Source organism: Gilbertella persicaria (assembly GCF_025201335.1).
Source record: "Gilbertella persicaria strain CBS 190.32 chromosome Unknown B0P05scaffold_15, whole genome shotgun sequence".
Taxonomy (NCBI): Eukaryota; Fungi; Mucoromycota; class Mucoromycetes; order Mucorales; family Choanephoraceae; genus Gilbertella; species Gilbertella persicaria.
Genome location: NW_026251976.1, coordinates 298,039 through 316,763, shown reverse-complemented (window position 1 = coordinate 316,763; position 18,725 = coordinate 298,039). Strand labels below are relative to the sequence as shown.

Sequence of the window (18,725 nt, the reverse complement as noted above, 5' to 3'; positions counted from 1 at the left end):
TGAAAAGTAAGATTATCATCCAAGAAAAATGGATGATTTTTCAGACAACACCATTTGAGTTAAAATTCAACAGCTTCTCAAGAAGTAAAAAACTAAGCTATGAAAGGAAAGTCATATTATGATCGTTTTACTGCTTGCACATAGCTTTAAAAAAAAGGTTTCTGTTTGGGCGACAACTTTTTTTATCAGCAGTAGACAGTGTCGCCCAAACAACAAACCCCTAAATAAATTATGCAGTACTACACTAATACTGCGCGGGCTTCATTCTTCTTTTGATTTAAGCTAGAAAGAAAAGTTCTTGAGAATTACAGTTGCCTGTAATAAGATCCTTCATAGTGATTTTTAAGACTTTTGTGGAAATTCTGCAACCAAATTTAAGGAGTGCTTTTATCCAATAAATTTGCACATTTGGCTTGTGCATGAATATACTAATTTTTTTAGAAAAGTACGTCAACTTTTTCTTCGAATAATTTTTCCGTCTGGTGTATTATTAATCAATTTTAACGGGGAGAGAAATATAAAAAGACTATTGCTTTGTAATCCTACAACCCCTATTCTTCTTCTTTCTCGAAAACCATGTCTGGTAAGACAACTGGATAATAAGGCAAAAGACTGAATTGTTTAGATAAACTTGTCCTCTACAATGCTCCTGTTTGCCCCTATGCTCAACGTGCTTATATTGCCTTAAAGGAAGTAGGCGCTGAATTTGATGTTGTCAACATTGACTTGCTTAACAAGCCTGATTGGTACAAGGATGTCAACCCTGAACTCAAGGTACCTGTCTTGGCTACTGAAGGTCAAAACCTTGCGGAATCCCTCGTTATTGTCGAATACATCAATGACCGTTTTCCCGAGAAAAAGTAAGTAGAACATATAATCGTATATGTAAGGCTTATGTGTGTATCCTTAGCTTGTTACCCAAGGAACCCATTAAGCGCGCCAATATTCGTTTCGTGATTGAATATTTCGCTTCCAAAGTTGCACCTGAATTCTATAAATTACTCGTGAACTTCAAGGCTGAAAATGCAAAGGCCGATTATGAGAAGAACCTTAATACAGCTTTGGTTCGCGTAAGTTAGATTTCTTTCTGGGATTACGTAAAGACTCATTTTTTTTGTTAGCTCGATGAACTTTTAAAGCAACAATCTGCCACAGGTCCTTATTTCCTCGGTGAACAATTCTCTTTGGCTGATGTTGCTATTGCACCTTTTGTCATTCGTATTCATACTATCAACCAAACGCTCTTGAACGGTCTTGAATTAGAAACTGTCAAGTCTAGCCCCAGACTTACTGAATTCATCAAGGCTCTCATTGCAAGACCTAGTGTTCAAGAAACATGGATCGGTGACAAGGAATTGGTTACTTTCCTTCAAAAGCGATTCATTGACAAAGAATAATTTCCTTGTATATATAATAAAAAAATTGTAAAAATATGAAGTTCTCTGTTTTTAGTACGTGTGTGTATTATTTATGCAGAGGTATGTGCATTATAAACAATGCTCTTATTTGGATGCAATATTCAGTTATTAGCTTCTATTTCATAGACACTAATCTCAAATCTAAAAAAATGTGTATCCGGACTTTTAATTATCCGAGTTCTTGTTCTTCCATTTCTATAAAAAGAATGCCATGGCTCTTTCGCTCGATTATCAGAGTGATAACCGTAGGACCTCCCTACAAGGCGGTTCAACGCTGGATTCTAGCCATAAACCAGGTAGTTAACTATTCTCTTATTAGTTATTTAAAGACGCTCTTAAAGCTCAAAAACGACATAGTTTTGAAATGTCACCAAATATTGAGAATGGTAGTCTCAAACCTCTCAACGCCTATTCAACTTTTGTGGAAGCTAAAGAACGAAACTCCATTGTAATCGACTGTACTCAATTTCTGGGTATGGAGTTTAAGGACAAATATTTACTCAAAATACTGCGCGAACAATTTCCTAAATGCCTTGGCCTCAAACCTACTACTCAAGACACCAGAGATGATTCCTGACCTGATCATGGCTGGTGATTTTAATTTTGGTTTCGATATCGCAATCAAACACTTTACAAAAACAAAAGCTAAGCCTCAACAACTAATTGAATTCATAACGGGTCATATAAAAGACTGCATAAATCAACAAGGCGAGCGATACGAATATACCTGCATCCAAAAGCGAAGCGACAAGGTATTTTTATCAACTATAGACTACATATTTGCCGGACCCAACACTTTCAAGCAAATGTCAGATGGTGAGGTGGAGTTCCTGAGTGACAAATACACAGATCATGCACTACTAAAGAAAACTCTGACTATTGAGCTACAGAACAATGGAAAGGCATATAGAGAGGCGACCCCTATCTTGCCAAAAATGAAAGATGCACTAAAAAATTGAAAAGCGAACTTGACAAATATATATAACACAAGTTAGACCCGGCAATGCCAGTACAAGACAAGTGGGATTCGATCAAGAACATGGTTAAAAAGTAATAGCCAACTTCTCCCCGTCACCATAACCAGTGGAGAGAAAAGAAATTAAAAGAGCTGAATAGAAAACGAAACAAGTTGCTACGACTCCAAGGCTAAAGAAGGTCTGGGGCTATCAAACTTGCTTGCCCAACAGGGATCTCTACAGATGAGATATATTGAAACTCTGCTCAACTATAGGCAATTCAAACGAATCCCAAAGTACCTGTATGATATGATGGTATACGTTCTTCAAGTCGAAACGAATAGCTCAGGCCTTGAATCCACTGTACTCTTCCCCGACTCTAGTTACAAAACATCTGTGAACAAGGAGGGTGCACTCGGATTGATCTTTGAAACAATGGATATTTTGACAAAGTTCTGTAGACCAAAAAAAAAAAAAAAAAAAAAAAAAAAAACGAAGCCCACATATCATTATCAACAATCGATTGCATGACTCTATCACTTTCAGCTGTTTGCAAAGATTGGGAAGACAACACTGAGCTGACATTCATTAGCAGTCCAACCGCAAAGAAAAGCCTAGTTCAAAATTCTACACAACAGAATCCCTAGCAAGCAATTTCTACACGGAAGACGAATAAAAGACATCGAAAATGATCGATGTGTCAGTTGCAACCAAACAGAAGATGCTAAACATCTGCTGATCTCTTGTGGAAATAAGGCAATGATTTGGCAAGATGCATTCAACAAGTTCCTTGGCTACCCAACCGGAATTAATACAGATAGAATATTCCAAGGCCTTAAAAAGCTTAGACTTTCGAGATATCTCATCTACAATTTAGATGTAAATATCAACATATATGACTTCTTCGCGACAATTATTCGATCAATTTGGTATAGCCACCTCCAACATTATTTCCATGGAGTGCCTTTTGACCCTGAAAACATTTCCGAAAGAATCACCAAAGAAATACTAAAGATTTCAAAAATGAAGAAGAAAACAGTAAAATAGTTAATACAAAATGATAATATGACTAGTCACTTCACTCTATGTACAAATAAAATTTCATTCAATGCAAAAAGAAAAGAAAAAAAAAAGAATGAAATAAAACAAAAACTCATCCAAAAGTACCTAAAAACAAGGAGCCATCAGCATGCAACATTAGCAAAAGTCGTAAAAATCAATAGGCCACATCTAATGGTGCAAAGAAAGCAATATATCTACTATCCAAATTTAGAGTTATCTGTCAAAAACATGTTTTTCGTTTTAGGGCCATATAACTTTTGCAAATCCAACACTTTGGGTGTATTCTATAGGTCCAGACAAACATTTCGTACTATGATATATCATAGTAGAGAGTTGCCCTATCACTGGCAAATCAAGATATTGTGAAAATGAAGAAAATCCTCAAAGGGTAGTAAGGGCTTTCGATAATTTTTGGCCATTTCGAAAAGTGTTGTCTTTTTCTATGGAAATGATCTGTTATATATTCTGACGGATAGAACACTTGAAAAAAGTAGATTGGAAGAGGTCATTGCGAGAAAAAAGGGCATTTTATTAACAAAAAATAGAGAAATGTGAAGTGTGAGTTATATTTTTTCTTTATAGAACAAAAAACATGATAAATAAGTATGTATATGCAAAAAAAAAAAGGAGCAGCTGGTCTCATTTAGCCAGTAAAGATTCTAAAGATAAGGTAAAGCGTAGAACCAATGAATCGAATGGCTGCTAAACCAGCTACAGACCAAAGAATGAAACCAAGGTAAGCAGCAGAACGATCACCTGTTGTGATCACAGATGTGTTTGTAATAGCCACAACAAGAGCCAAGTTGGAAACAATCCAAGACAACACAATTCTGGTACGGAAAGATCTGTAGTAATCTTCTTGCTTGGTTTTTGCATCACGATGAGACTTCTCAGGTTCGATCTTCTTGGTGAGTTCGACTTGAGCATCAACGTAAGCAGCATTGATATCCTTTTCTTCCACAGGTACTTCAACTTCGACAGCCAAGTCACCAGATTTGTCCTTCTTGGCTTTGACAACACCCAAATCTGTGGCTACTGTGTTATCACCCTTTGTACCCCAAGACACATCGTGTGTGTTACAGAAGGCATAAATGTTAAGAACGTTGGTATAACTGGGAGACAACAAGATGTACTGGATGAAACTACTGAACATGTGCCAGGGATCAAGAAAAAGGAAACTGGAAACAAAGTAAAGAACATAGGTAGAACATAGCGAGATGATGATGTTTCTGAATGAACTTTGCTCAAGCATAGAAATAAATGATCCGTCCGAAGTCTCCACAATCACTCGAACGCCTGCAACCGTAATCCAGATAGCAGCAAACATGATGTACACCATGAGGAAAGCGAAAAAGATCATAGACAGAGTATAAGCAAGTTTAGAGCCTTGAGGACGGTTACCCATAGCAATGATGAATTGGACAACAAGCAAGATAATGTAGATATAGTTCAGAATATTGTGTAAAAGACTAGCAGCAGTTTCAGAGAAGGGAGGGTTTTGTAGACCACTCACACTGGGGATGAGAGCACGTGTCAAGATGAAGAAAGTGAGGTAAAAGTTACCCAAAGCAAACCAAGAAAAGATTAAGTTGTAAGTATTGTAAAGATCTTCCACCATGAACATCATCTTACGGATATAAGAGTGATCAGAAGCCCAAACCTTACGCCAATGATAAAGAGCATAGATACCAGCAAAGAAGGAACCGTTAAGCCAACGTCTACGTTGAGAAATGAATTCGTCAACTTTGTCAGGAACATCGGTTTCACCATAAGAACTAGACACATAATGCAAGACCCAATGGGCTTTCTTTTTGGCAACCAATTCATAACACAAGATACGATCTTCAGCCAAATACATATTGGCTGTGAAGATATCAGCATCACCACCGTGTTGAGTTTCACCCAAAAAGTACTTTTCTAAAGGACCATGGCCATCCACATCATTTTGAAGGGCTTTGAATCTATAGGCTGAGAAAGCACCTGGTAACACAGAGATATAACCAAATACAGATTCAAGAGGCTTATCCAAAATATTAGACATTTTGTATTCAAAGTTTTGAGCAGCGACTAAAGGGTTCAAAAGAGCGACGCCACCAGTACCAGCCATGGCACGAATTTCACCACAAGCACCAGCAATGTTGGAGTTAATATCAAATGCTTTCCAAAGATGATAAATTGAAGTACCACCAGGTCTAGTACCAACATCAATCAAGACACAGACATGAGGATCTAGAATTGGACTAAAGGCTTGGAAGAACCAACGATGAGAGTTAATCTTTTTGGCATTCTTTTCCTTAAGACAGAACAAGAGCTGACAAGGCGCCACATTCTTTGAACCAGCTTTTTTGACTTCCATCTCTGGATCCACAGAGATTTGTGTTGTATATTCATAAATGTGAGCAGTCACTGGTTTGCCGTGCACAACGTTCTTGGCAACACCATCTTGGTAGACACCTAAAAGAGACAAGACGTTCAAGGTACGAGGGTTGATCTTGGTACGACCATCAGAGACAATACATACAGTCACCTTATGCCATCCTGGTCCACCAGAAGCAGGTCCCCAAGTACTGGAACGATCACGAGAACAAAGATGAGCAATGTTTTTCATAACACCATGCATGGTACGTGTAAACAAAACTTCGTCTTCCTATCACTGGCTTAGCTATTTGCTCTCTCTCTCTCTCTCTCTCTCTATTTCAATCAAATCCTCACTTACATTGTACATGGTCAAGACAATAAACAATTCTGTCTTACGTCCGAGCATTTGTTGACGAAGAGTATAACCTTCGCTCACAAAGTCCTTTGGATCACAAGTAGCAGCAGTATAACGCATGTGTGTGAATTCCTTTCCTTCCTTCAATGGCACGTCCTTTAAATAAGCAGTAGGCACTGGACAATCCAGAACCAAGTTACCTTTTGTCAACTTGACTTGTCTGGCTATATAGAGTAGTTTTTAGTTATAAATAAACCCTTATGTGCGCAGTATTACTTACTTGTCTTGTAACGACGAGGTTGGCGTTTAGGAACTTCACCATAATGCATGCTGGGTGAGGGAGGGTTGAAGAATTGAGGAGTTGCGGGTGAGCTATCACCACTATATGAAGGATAAGGTGAGACTCCACCAGGACTAGGTGGACCTGGAGGATAAGGATGAGAGGGATATGAGGTTGGAGCCATGCCAGAAGCTAAAAGAGGTTGTTGATCATAAGCTGGCATATGTTGATCTGCTGGATAATGGTCGTCATCGAAAGGTGAACGAGTTACAGGTGGCTGGTTAGAGAATTGCGTGTCTTGAAGAGGATATTGGTCATGCTCTTTTTGGCCAGGTGGTGGTTGATACATTTTGTTTCAACTAATCAGTTGGAAAAGAAGAAAAAGAGAAGAAAAGAAAAGAGGTTTGAGAATAGCTTAGTTTTTTTTATATATATCACCTTTGTGCAACCTTTTGGGGCTGGGTTCATCAATTATAATCGGATTTTACAATGTCCTGAAATAGGGTTCATGTTGACCAATGGATTACTGCTATTTTGTGCAATTAAAAGGTCAAAGTTCTGTTGCTAATTTATTTTTAAATTAGCCACACATTTGATTGAATATTGACTAAATTGGATAATAAATTTACAAATTTATACAAACATACAAATATACATTAAGTATGCTTGTAGCTTAGAAACTGCTAGAAGAAGAACCTTTTAAGCCTCGTCACTGCTTAATTTTGGATTTCAAAGTAGTTTGGTCTCCATCTTCTTTTTCATCTATATGCAGAGGCAGATGCTTGTAATATCGGCAGTTTAGTTACCAATATAAAAATAAACTAAAAAAAAAGAGCTTTGCCATGTTCTCAAGCAGGTGGATCAAGAGACAAGCGACAATAAGAATGTTACACTTTGTACGCTTTTCGTAATTGCTATTCGATTTTACTACCATCTTGAGTCGATTGACCGATTGTTATCATTTTGCTTTTTCATTCCTTGGTGAATTTTGATCTATTATCAACACTTATAGATTCGGGATAGCACAAGCCAAACCAAGCTTACTTTTTTGTAAAAGATACAGCCACAACAAAACATACATCAGGTTCATTTTAAGCCAAAACAAGTTTTTTTTTTTTTTTTTTTTTTTTTTTTGTAAAAAACTTTCTGTATATGATACATATACTGAACAGATTTGGAAGCGTGTTCCTAAATCTTGCGAATGATGAAATCAAAATAGCTAGCTTTTCTTGGCCTGGCAAAGAATTCTAAATGTGCTCACATGAGTTGATCAGATAGAAAGAGGATAAACCGAGCTCTTGACTGGCTTAAAGACGAGGTTGTACTATGTGTGCTGCAAAAAAAAAAAAAAAAAAAAAAAATTACTTTAATGGAAATAAAGTCTTGTAAGACAAGCTTATTCACAGGGAAAAGCATTTTTTGATTTTCTGAAAGCCAACATTTTTTAAGTAGTTTTTTACCTTTTTTTTTTCTTTCATTGATGGGCTGAAAAAAAGAGGATCCTTAACAATGCTCAAGAGGCGTACAGCTCATACAATGGCTTATCACTTTAACGGTAAAGCCATTCTCTTAATTGAATGCTTAAGCTACAACTGAATTATAGAAAACTCCCCCCTCCCACTAGTGCGTATGTATGATGCAATGACCAAGCTGTTTCTAGAGAAAAAGACATAGATATATAGATATATATATATACAAACTTTTATTTATTGCAATTTGGATCTCAAAGTGTCTTCCAACTTTTGACCATCGCTGGCAAAATTACGGATACCTTCAGAAAGTTTCTCTGTAGCCATGGCATCTTGATTCATTTCCCAACGGAAAGACTTTTCATCATTGAAATAAGATACTTTGTCCAACTTTTCATCTCCCTTGGGGTTTAATTTACGTTCCAACTTGCCCTTATCTTCCTTGAGTTCTGCCAATAGTTTGGGTGAGATAGTAAGGAAATCGCAACCAGCCAATTCCTTGATTTCGTCAGTATTACGGAAGGAAGCGCCCATGACAATGGTCTTGTATCCGAATTGCTTGTAGTAATGGTAGATCTTGGAGACAGAGACAACGCCAGGATCTTCAGTACCGGAATAGGTCTTGCCAGTAGAGGCCTTGTACCAGTCCAAGATACGGCCGACAAAAGGAGAAATCAAAGTAACACCAGCTTCAGCACAGGCAACAGCTTGAGGGAAACCAAACAAGAGAGTCAAGTTACAGTGAATACCGTGCTTGGTCTCAAGTTCATGAGCAGCTTGAATACCTTCAAAAGTAGAGGCAATCTTGATCAAGACACGGTCTTTGTCAATACCTTCTTCCTTGTATAAAGCGATCAATCGCTTGGCCTTTTCAACAGTTCCTTCTTTATCAAATGAGAGACGAGCATCGACTTCAGTGGAGACACGACCGGGAACAATCTTGAGAATTTCTTTACCAAAGTTGATCAATAATCTGTCAAATGCCCAGCTGACTTGTTCGTCAAGAGAACTAGTTTTGTGTGTGTGAGTACCATTGTATTCTATTTGATTAAAAAACTTACCCTCCCTTCTTTTTACCGAACTCAATAGCTTCATCCATGAGCTTTGCATATTCAGACTTTTGAGAAGCAGATAGAAGCAAAGAGGGATTTGTGGTTGCATCTTGAGGTTTGTATTCAGCGATAGCTAATAAAACTAGTTAAATATCTCTTATCTGATTCCCTTATGCCTTACTTTCAAAGTCACCAGTATCGGCGACAACGGTTGTATATTCTTTAAGTTGGTCAAGTACAGAAGTCATGTTTACAAATAATTAAAAAAAAGAAAAACGAAACAGAAAAGAAAAGAAGAATGCTCGGTTTTTTATATGAGTCAAATACTAACGATTGCATAAACATTATGATTTCATGATCTCAACACTGATATAGCCAAAACTAAATTCAAATCTCCGCTTCAATAGATCTTCTAAATGGAGAAATAAGGCTAAACCAATTTTCCATTTTCTATTGGCAACTATTAAATCGTATTACATGACGGATAAAGAATTACAGATCGAAATAAAACATAAAGAAAGCAAGACAAGACTTAGTCATACTAATTGACTAAGAGAAAAAACCAAACAGCAGATTGCGTGACTGTTCCAAATGGTATTTATATAATTCCATTTCCCTTTTTCCTCTCTTCCTCTTCTTTACTCTCTTATCTTTCCCTTTATCAGTTCGATATGCCTAACTCAACTTTTCCTGCAGTCATTTCATTTGCAGACAAGAAAAATTCTACCCCTGTCATTACTGCTAAATTCGGTGATGAAAATGATGAAGACTTTGGTATTCGTATGGCCAACGCAGTCGAAGTAGAAGAAATCGATGTGAATTTGTACATGAGTAAGGAATTATGGTTACCTGCAGGTGCACGTGGTGCTTTTGGCGGTCAGGTATGTTATTTTTGTGTGTGTCTGTTTGTCAACTCAAATTATATTAGATTGTTGCTCAAGCTTTAAGAGCCGCTTTTTATACAGTCGAAGAAGAATTTGATGTTCATGTAACGTCATAAAGTATTCTAGATTGATTTTTTAACATTTTCTTCTAGTCTCTTCATAGTTACTTTATTTTACCGGGAAATGTTGAAATGCCTGTCATTTACCAAGTTCAACGTCTTCGTGACGGTAGATCGTATGCTACTCGTTTTGTAACAGCATCCCAAGGAGGCAAGGCTATCTTTGTCTGCAGTTTTGGTTTTGCTAAACCTGACAAGAACATCCAAGTGACACATCAAACACAAATGCCAAAGGTTCCTGAACCTGAAACCCTTCCTTCGTAAGTAATTACATTGCCGAGTTATTATCTCATTCGTATACATATATAGTGAGGTTGAATTATTACAAAAGGCTTTAGAGAACAAGGATTTACCACCTAAATATCATGAACATATCAAACTTCGCATTGAGGAAAGTTCTCCTGTTGATTATCGTGAAATCAATGTACCTTCACCTTCTTTTCAGGCTGTAAGTGGACATGCGTTCTTGTTTGGATTCTAACCTATGTGTATAGCAACGTTGGTTCAAGACAAGAGGTCACCTCGCCTCCGATAAAAGACTTCATGCCTGTGTGATCGCCTATGCTTCTGATAGTGGTTTCATTGGTGTAACTGCTAAAGCAAACGATATTCCTGCAACAAAAATTGGTATGTTGATCAGTTTGGATCATGCTGTCTGGTTCCATGCTCCTGCTAGAGCTGATGAATGGTAAGAAGGATAGAGAGACAAAAAGCATGTCACTCATAGTCACGATAGGTTGCTTTATGATATGCACAGTCCTCGTACAAACGATGGTCGTGGTATTGTGTTTGGCAGAATCTATAACAAGGACGGTAAATTAATCGCAACTACTGCACAAGAAGGTGTTGTTCGCTTAACAAAGAAAGAGATTGAAAACCGCACAAAGCAAATGATACCCAAAGAGAGCAAATTATAGATTTAAATAGTGTATTTATGTTAGAATTTGTATAATAATAAACAAGTAGAGAGATTGTATCGTCATCTTGGGCTATTGGTATTCTAATGAATGCATAACTGTTTTACTAATTGAAACATGTAATGTTTTTGTATAAAGAAACAGACGGAGACTCAATTTAGTGATGAGCCAAAAGTGCATTATAAATCATCAACATACGCCTAAACAGAAAAAAGCAAAGGAAACAAGAGAAGCATGGGTACTTTCTGTCTCTCTTTCTGTTTGTTTTTGTGTGAGTGTGAGTGTGTGAGTGTGTGTGAGAGTATATAGGGATAAAGTGTTTTCCTAAAAGAAAAGAAAAGAAAAAGAGCGTATAAATGTCATTTTTTTTTCTATGAATTGTTTCTGTACACAATCATGTGAAAATGATGCGGGCCACAATTGCCCCGAGAATCAACTATAAAAGTAGCATAAGCTTCCTTCTTATTCTTCTTTCTTCTCGAACATGCCTCCTTACGATATTGTTGATACGTGGCGAACTGTTATCTCCCCACAAAGACTTGCTCTTTATACACTATTCCCCATCTTTTGTTTACTCATTCTAGCCATCACACCACCACAATTTATGGGTACAAGGCTGAAGCAAGTCATCTCTTTTCCATTGATGGCTAGTTTGTTGATAAACCCATTCAGCTATAGAGATGAAATAAACAGTAAGTAAGAAGCTTGGTTGACAGTATTGATGTTCAATCTGATTAGGCCCTTTTTGTCTTTTCTGTCAAATGATCCCTGTGACCATGTTCCAGCGATTTAGTGACATCTTTTGGATTCAACCTTGGCTTTACAAGAAGGAATCGTACGTGTCTATTGCTGAACTCAACCATGAGATATGGTCGAGTGTTAGAAAGGCACCAAAAAAAGATGCTAAACAGCCTATCAAGGATAAGGTAAGTGGCTTACAGACAGTAACAAGAAAGCTTATGTCAAACACTAGAAATTCTATCATCTTTTTCCTTCCATGTTGTTGAATGCAATTGGTTTTGATATGGCGATTGCTTGGGTAAAAACATTTACAGCTAAAGATGTGTATGAAATGGAAGCCAATCCCTCTATTAAATACTTTATGTTCTTTTGTGCTGGCATCATGTTAATGACAACCTTGTTTAATCTGGTGGGCAATATGATGCAATTATGTTATAGTGTCTTTGTTGATAATGGTGATTATGCTCCAGGTAAAAATAACATTATAGTTTATTGTGTAACCATTCTTTTATAGAGGAATGGCGAAATATCATGGAATACCCTTTGGCTGGTACATCTTTAGAAGACATTTGGTCTCATCGCTGGCATAAAGTATTGCGTCCTGCATGGGTGGCATGCGCATTTAAGCCTGTGTTCTTTATGGTACGCAAATCAACTAACAATAGCCCTCAAGGTAAACAGTTAGCCATTGCTTTGGCTTCGTTATCTGTCTTCTTGGCCTCAGGTATTGCACATGAATATGTTGCATTGTGTAACACAGGCTGGTCGATTTATAAAGAGCACTTTATGGGTCAAGAAATGCTTTTCTTTGGACTTCAAGGTATCTTGGTCATTATCGAAAAAGCATTAGGCATGTGGCTCAAGACTGTATTGCCTGCTTCTTTTATTCGTTCCCCCTTGGTTCTTATGGCAAGAAATGCCTATGTGCTCAGTGTGGGTCTAGCTACATTTCCTTATTTTATCAATAGTTTTGCAGACTGGGGATTCTGGAAATTTGATAATTTGACACCCATTGAACCTTTACTTAGACAATACTTGATTCAAACACCTTATTTACGTCCATTCTGTGGATCTCTTACTTAGGTTATATATAAAATATCTATCTTTTGGCATTCTTTTTTCCTTTTTTTTATTAATGGATAATATATAAAAAAAAACACTTAGAATCTATTGATATTGAATATGTTAGTTTTATCACATCAAATACGCTTATATGTCTTTCTTACCTGTTGTAAGCCATGTTACCACGAACTCTAGTGTAATCAGTCAAACATTCAACAGGACCGTGACCAACAACAGCAAGTTCTTGATCCCAGAGGAACTTGTAAGCGGTCTTGCGGATATCATCAACAGAGATCTTGCTGATGGTAGCCTTCAATTCTTCAGGACCCAAGTGCTTACCAGAAGCAAGGACTTGAGAACCAATGGAACTGGCAACTTGGCAAGTGCTATCATTGCTCAACAACAAACCAGCCATGACTTGTTGCTTGGCACGTTCAACTTCGGAAGCAGTGACAGATGTAGAGAGACGGTTCCATTCCTTTTGAAGGAAGTGAACAAAGTCATCAATTTGGTCTTTGTTGGAAGTAGCAACGTACATACCCCACAAACCAGTGTCCTTGTATCCCTTGGTGAAGGAAGAGAAAGAGTTGGCAAGGTGGTGTTCATTGACGATGGTAGACAATCTAGAAGAAAGGTTGGCAGCAGCACCTAAGGTCTTGTCCCAAGAACCGACAACGGCTTGCATGACGAGCAAGTCAAAGTATTCCTTGGAGAGGTAAGGAGCACCTTCAACAGCAAGAGCAATGTGGGCTTCGGGCAAAGTATCATCACGGAGACGGACTTCAGAACCAGTGAAGGCAGCCTTCTTTTGGACAGCAGCACCAACAGCGGAAAGAGAACCGAACTTTTGTTCAGCAAGACGAACGAGTTCTTCGTGGTTAACGTCACCGGAACCAACGAGAACAATACGGTCAGAACCGTAGTTTTGCTTCTTGAAGTTGAGGATATCATCAGCAGACAAGCTTTCAACAGATTCCTTAACACCAGCAGCAGGGCGACCCAAGGATTCACCTTGGAAAGCAATAGCGTGCAAGTGGTCGAAAACAACGTGTTCAAAGTCGGCATCGAGGCTAGCTTGTTGCTTCAAGACATCGGCACGAACACTGTCAACAGCAGCAGCATCAATCTTGGTGTTTTGTAACAAATCGGCAAGGACTTCAACAGAAGCACCAACGTTGGACTTTAAGGTTTTGGCGGCAAAAGAAGTAACATCGCGTTGAGTTTGAGCGTTGAGAATACCACCAATCTTTTCAAACTTTTCAGCTTGACCCTATATATATATATATATGAATTGATCAATATCCATTGCTTGTCTTTTTCTTCATCTTATTCTCTCTCTCTCTCTCTCTCTCTCTCTCTCTCTTATTGTGTGTGTCCCTCTCTCATTTTTTTATTGTCTATCTTTGTTGTAATTACCTTGAGGGCAATGTGTTCCAAAACGTTGGCAGCACCATTGGTAGTGGCGGTTTCATTACGAGAACCAGCATCGATCCAAACACCAACAGTGGCAACACCAGCAGAAGGGTTTTCTTCGGTGGCAACAGTGAGGCCGTTAGGCAAGTTGGTGATACGAGTAGCTGAAGCTTGCTTGGCAGCAGTGGCCATGGGGCGAACAAACTATAAAAAAAGACATATAAATGAGCATGCGATGGTTGTTACTGATGATGTCGTACCTGCTTGGTCAAACCAACATTAGCTTGAAGGGTGTTGCTAAGGAGCCTAGAAGCCATTTCAATAGTTTTAGAGTGGGGAGAGAAACAATAAATAGAAAAAAAAAAGAGGAAGGTATAACCAGTTTTTTTTTTTTTTTTTGCTAGTCGATGGCCTAGGAAGGCCCTTTCAAATTTTTATTTTCGGGGTTGTGGCTCTCGTGTCGACGTCATCAATAAGACGATACACACACACAGACATACAGTTTTGCATTAATAAAATTTTATTATGCTCTATGTTACATTGTTTATGAAGAACCACTACTAGCAAACCATTTGACAGACTTATCATCAGAACCAGAGACAAGTTTGGTTCCTTCTGGATTCCATTGAATACCCCAAATCTACATATAAAATCAGTTTATACTAAATAAACAACTTGATTTTACCTGATCTGTGTGCACTTCGTGTGTTTCTAATACTGATCTTAAAGAGAGATCCCAAATCTTGACTTTTTTGTCAGATCCGCAGCTTGCTAACTGTTGCTTACTGATATCAGGATTAGCAGCAACTGACAAGACCCAATCTGAGTGGCCTGTCAAGGTAGAAGCCAATTGTCCATGTTCAATATCGTATACATGAATGCACTTATCATCACTACCACTGATCAATGTCTTACTATCACTAGCAAAAGAAAGGGCACGCACAGCCATAGCATGACCTGATAAAGTATGTGCTAATTGATTTGTCTCTACATTCAATACATAAATAGCACCATCTTCAGCACCACCAGCAACATATCTTCCATCAGGACTCTATCCAGCGTAAATAAATAAGATACGATACTATACAACTTACAAAAGCAATAGACATGATGAACTTGTTTTTGGTAGGCAAACTGTTGACTTTCTCGCCTGTTTCAATATTATAGAAATTGATATCGCCATTGTGTGAACCAGTAGCTACAAGCTGACCATCAGGACTGAATTTGGCTTTCCAAGCTTCAACTGGTGCTGCTGTAATCGATTTGACAAGTTGTCCATTAGTTAGATCCCAAATACAGATATTTGAATCGACTGAAGTAGACACTAAACGAGTACCATTACTGGATACATCAACTGAAACTACACCCATTGTATGCTTTTCCAAAGTAAACTTGAGTTCACCTGTAGTGCCATCCCTATACGCGTCATGTTATTTTGATGTGAAATTGAAATAAACATCATACCAGCATTTGATCGTATTATCTTCTGATCCTGTAATGACTAAATTGGTATGACTAGACCAAGCAATATCCCAGATACCCTCAGAATGAGCTATAGATGCAAGTTAATTGTAAGAGCGTAACATTTGATCTTACCTTCATCAACGACAACAGTGGGAATATAGGTAGTAGGCTTGACATGACACGTATCAGTATACTCTTCTTCTTTTTTATTGCCTTACCATGATATAGAACTGACTGGAGAAATGTCTTTTTTAAATAAGTCAAATTTTAAAGAGCTGATTCAAAGTCAGTGATGACGCATCCTTTAGAGGATCATCAAAGAAATGGTTCAATACATGACTTAAACAAATCTATGGCTACTATGCAGAGAATGTTTATGATGATAGTCTTTTTAAGAGTCCATTTGCATGTCGCATATAAAGTGAAATAATGGATTGCCAATGGTAAGAATAAACATCTGGACGTTAAACCCAAAGATATCGGCAAACGATCAACATTTACTTGTATGAATTCATACAACTCATCTATTAAACCATGTTGTACACCAGATACAACACTTTTGCTAAAGGCTGATCAAAAGAAACGATACTGTATACCATCTAGGGTAAAGAGTCTATTCTACACACTCATGATTATTTCTAATTTTTATTTTTTCAAAAGAAGGAATTCCTTCCTAAATATGTTAGAATAATGTTAGTACAACTTGATCTGTAGTGTTCTTGCCAATATATATATATCATACCTTCACAATTCCAATTGTCTCTACAGCCAAAGGAATGTTCATCAACTCCGAGATGTCGGACGCCAGGGAAAAGCGCTTCATCATAAAACTATTATTGTTGTATATTTTTAGGATTGAAGAGAAAGAGGCCACATATGTTGCATTGTATTAATGATCAAACTAGTTTTCCTACAAAGATAGTGCATAAGACTTATAAATATAGCTTCAATAAATACTTGGAATAAATTATATGGAATTTTATTTTTTGAATTTTGTAACAAAAGATGGCTTCATCAAATTGCTCATCTTTTCAACTTCTTCCTTGGTTCTTTCTTGGTACTTTGCCTTGAATGAGGCAAACTCATTCTATATAAGTTTAAAGGATGTTATTACTACTCACTCAATAGTATTTGTTAATATGTAATATACCTTGACGGCGCCAATGGCTTCAACAATTAATGGTGTATTCATTAATTCTGAGCTGTTGCTAACCAAGGAGAAGCGTTTGATCATAACAGGCATATAAACGCCTTCTGCCTTTAGGCTCATTCTATAAAGGGAGCAGTGAAAACCTAAAACAAAAATATGTAGAGGATGAAGTGAGCACATCACCCTATTTATAATGTAAGTATTATTGAACTGGTGTTTACCTTCACAAAGTAAGCCAAAGGAAATGGGATTTTTCATTCCCAACAAGAGTTGACGATCCAAGGATGTCTTGAGTTGCTTCAGAAGCTTGACAAAATCGTCTTCCTCTTGATACTTGCTTTGCTTGTTTGGACGCTTTACTTCAACAAAAAAGAAGTAAACTTCTCTCTTGCGGTTTTTTAAGCCTAATTGGAAGTCTGGCTTGCAACTGCGACCTTCTTCAGTAACGTCAACCCTAAAAGAAAAAGAAAACATGAATTAAGTTTACTAATATAACTATGCACACCTTCTCTACCGATACTTACACAGAAAAAACAGTATCTTCATCAGCCCCGTCTAGGAGCATCATTTGAAGAACTGGCCACAAGAACTTCATTGTGAAGCTGGCCTCTGACCTGTCATTAGCCATGGCGGAGCCAGTAAAGAAACTCTTAGCCAACTCAACCACAGCGTCATCGAGATCAGAGGTAGCCGCAAAGGATGGTTGAATATCCTCCTCCTAATTGTTCAATTTATGATTAATTAATGAATCATTTTCATATCATTCTAACTTACATCAATGAGCTGCTTGCAGTAAAGTACTGCCAGGCCTGAAACTTTGGGTAGTTGAATACCCTTATAAGCTTCTCTTTCCAAAGCAACAGCTACTTCCTCTTCCAAGTAGCTGGAGATGCAATTGACGCTGTCGAATTTGTTGACAGGAAAAATAAAAGACAAGCCCCTATATGTATGTAATTCACTTTGAGTATACTATGCGCTTTTAAAAGGTTAAAGAACTTACAAGATTCGTATGGGCGTGAGATCCCTCTTTTTTTCAGCGGCACTAATACTTTTTCTTCTAAACCTGGCTAAACTTGAGGATATGTTAACATCCTCAATAATAAGCTAGGGAACATGAAAAATTAGCATGAGGTCAAATGCAAAGTATACGTGTACTTACGGGATTTTGAATTTCCCATTTCTTTTGGCCATTCCCGTTAAAATAAGTAAGCTTCCGCCTTCTCTTTACTTCAGGAATAGACAATGAAGAGTCTATATCCACGGAACCTACACGGTAACAGTTAGTTTTCAATCATGATTTTTTTTAAAGAAATTTTACTTTCACGTTCGCGTTTAATAGTTTGGTTATTGTAAGAGATATAGATATTCTTGATAGCGTTAAAAGTATTAATTGAATTCGACATAAGGAAATAGAAAAGAACTAGGTGAAGAAAATAGGTTGAGTTACTAAAAAAAAAAAAAAAATTTGGCCTGATAAAATATCTTCTTCACCTGTATAATCAACATCGGACATCAAAAATCAGGTTTCTTTTTGTATTATTTGGATTCACATGCTTTTGTTTATGCTATCTGAATCTACCTACTTTTACTCACTTCATAATGATTACTTTCTGCCCTATCTGAATAAAGCGAACTTAAGCTTGACCATGAACATTTTGAAATCCTTCATCAACTCAACATTTCAACACGAATAAAGATTTAGTCTTCTTTTACGCGAAGCTATTAAACAGACCCTTTAACGCCTTTATGCATTTTGATGACATGTTTCTATTAGATTACGAAACGTCTATTACATATATGCATATAACAAAAAGTTACTTTTCTTTTCGGATTCAAACTAATCTTACAAAATACAATGAACTTTCTCTCTAAACCCCGACCGTGATTTCCTCCATTCGTAGTGGAAAGGCTGCGGCACCATATTTTTTTTTTCTGCGTGTCTTTTTCTTATGCTAGACTTTATTCCCTTCATTCCAGAAAACACTCAAGGTGTTCAAAACGAACTGTATAAAGTAGCTCTGTCTA

General features: G+C 37.4%; 9 protein-coding genes across 9 annotated transcripts; 4 read left to right on the top strand and 5 right to left on the bottom strand.

The window, feature by feature from the left end:
- The first annotated feature begins 472 nt into the window (after window positions 1-472).
- On the top strand, window positions 473-1,437 carry B0P05DRAFT_537704 (glutathione S-transferase). The gene is made up of 4 exons (XM_051577760.1): window positions 473-583; window positions 626-860; window positions 911-1,070; window positions 1,122-1,437. Exons 1-4 carry the CDS (start codon window positions 577-579, stop codon window positions 1,395-1,397), a joined length of 678 nt encoding a protein of 225 aa, XP_051435910.1. The 5' UTR covers window positions 473-576; the 3' UTR covers window positions 1,398-1,437.
- A 192-nt stretch (window positions 1,438-1,629) lies between these two features.
- Window positions 1,630-1,995, top strand: B0P05DRAFT_586259 (uncharacterized protein; the record flags this gene model as incomplete). Its single annotated transcript, XM_051582497.1, has 2 exons — window positions 1,630-1,714; window positions 1,760-1,995. 2 exons carry the CDS (start codon window positions 1,630-1,632, stop codon window positions 1,993-1,995), a joined length of 321 nt encoding a protein of 106 aa, XP_051435909.1.
- A 1,951-nt stretch (window positions 1,996-3,946) lies between these two features.
- B0P05DRAFT_508438 (chitin synthase 2) lies at window positions 3,947-6,814 on the bottom strand. Its single transcript, XM_051575570.1, has 3 exons — window positions 6,430-6,814; window positions 6,153-6,373; window positions 3,947-6,083 (listed from the first exon to the last, which is right to left on the bottom strand). Exons 1-3 carry the CDS (start codon window positions 6,776-6,778, stop codon window positions 4,080-4,082), a joined length of 2,574 nt encoding a protein of 857 aa, XP_051435908.1. The 5' UTR covers window positions 6,779-6,814; the 3' UTR covers window positions 3,947-4,079.
- Window positions 6,815-8,100: 1,286 nt separating this feature from the next.
- On the bottom strand, window positions 8,101-9,262 carry B0P05DRAFT_537695 (transaldolase). Its single transcript, XM_051577759.1, has 3 exons — window positions 9,132-9,262; window positions 8,960-9,083; window positions 8,101-8,907 (listed from the first exon to the last, which is right to left on the bottom strand). Exons 1-3 carry the CDS (start codon window positions 9,196-9,198, stop codon window positions 8,136-8,138), a joined length of 963 nt encoding a protein of 320 aa, XP_051435907.1. The 5' UTR covers window positions 9,199-9,262; the 3' UTR covers window positions 8,101-8,135.
- A 332-nt stretch (window positions 9,263-9,594) lies between these two features.
- On the top strand, window positions 9,595-10,877 carry B0P05DRAFT_537690 (HotDog domain-containing protein). Its single transcript, XM_051577758.1, has 6 exons — window positions 9,595-9,831; window positions 9,879-9,938; window positions 9,987-10,213; window positions 10,263-10,401; window positions 10,448-10,641; window positions 10,690-10,877. The coding sequence occupies exons 1-6, from the start codon at window positions 9,622-9,624 to the stop codon at window positions 10,868-10,870; spliced, it is 1,011 nt and encodes a 336-aa protein (XP_051435906.1). The 5' UTR covers window positions 9,595-9,621; the 3' UTR covers window positions 10,871-10,877.
- B0P05DRAFT_537687 (uncharacterized protein) lies at window positions 10,878-12,724 on the top strand. Its single transcript, XM_051577757.1, has 4 exons — window positions 10,878-11,562; window positions 11,609-11,796; window positions 11,844-12,081; window positions 12,126-12,724. The coding sequence occupies exons 1-4, from the start codon at window positions 11,355-11,357 to the stop codon at window positions 12,692-12,694; spliced, it is 1,203 nt and encodes a 400-aa protein (XP_051435905.1). The 5' UTR covers window positions 10,878-11,354; the 3' UTR covers window positions 12,695-12,724.
- On the bottom strand, window positions 12,725-14,485 carry B0P05DRAFT_537684 (Metalloenzyme, LuxS/M16 peptidase-like protein). The gene is made up of 4 exons (XM_051577756.1): window positions 14,347-14,485; window positions 14,090-14,290; window positions 12,838-13,943; window positions 12,725-12,778 (listed from the first exon to the last, which is right to left on the bottom strand). The coding sequence occupies exons 1-4, from the start codon at window positions 14,401-14,403 to the stop codon at window positions 12,772-12,774; spliced, it is 1,371 nt and encodes a 456-aa protein (XP_051435904.1). The 5' UTR covers window positions 14,404-14,485; the 3' UTR covers window positions 12,725-12,771.
- B0P05DRAFT_537680 (WD40-repeat-containing domain protein) lies at window positions 14,485-15,790 on the bottom strand. The gene is made up of 6 exons (XM_051577755.1): window positions 15,769-15,790; window positions 15,683-15,719; window positions 15,551-15,638; window positions 15,181-15,502; window positions 14,772-15,137; window positions 14,485-14,726 (listed from the first exon to the last, which is right to left on the bottom strand). Exons 1-6 carry the CDS (start codon window positions 15,769-15,771, stop codon window positions 14,631-14,633), a joined length of 912 nt encoding a protein of 303 aa, XP_051435903.1. The 5' UTR covers window positions 15,772-15,790; the 3' UTR covers window positions 14,485-14,630.
- Window positions 15,791-16,506: 716 nt separating this feature from the next.
- B0P05DRAFT_537676 (uncharacterized protein) lies at window positions 16,507-18,158 on the bottom strand. Its single transcript, XM_051577754.1, has 8 exons — window positions 18,019-18,158; window positions 17,860-17,966; window positions 17,701-17,804; window positions 17,475-17,640; window positions 17,225-17,418; window positions 16,922-17,154; window positions 16,701-16,843; window positions 16,507-16,637 (listed from the first exon to the last, which is right to left on the bottom strand). The coding sequence occupies exons 1-8, from the start codon at window positions 18,101-18,103 to the stop codon at window positions 16,530-16,532; spliced, it is 1,140 nt and encodes a 379-aa protein (XP_051435902.1). The 5' UTR covers window positions 18,104-18,158; the 3' UTR covers window positions 16,507-16,529.
- Window positions 18,159-18,725: the final 567 nt, after the last annotated feature.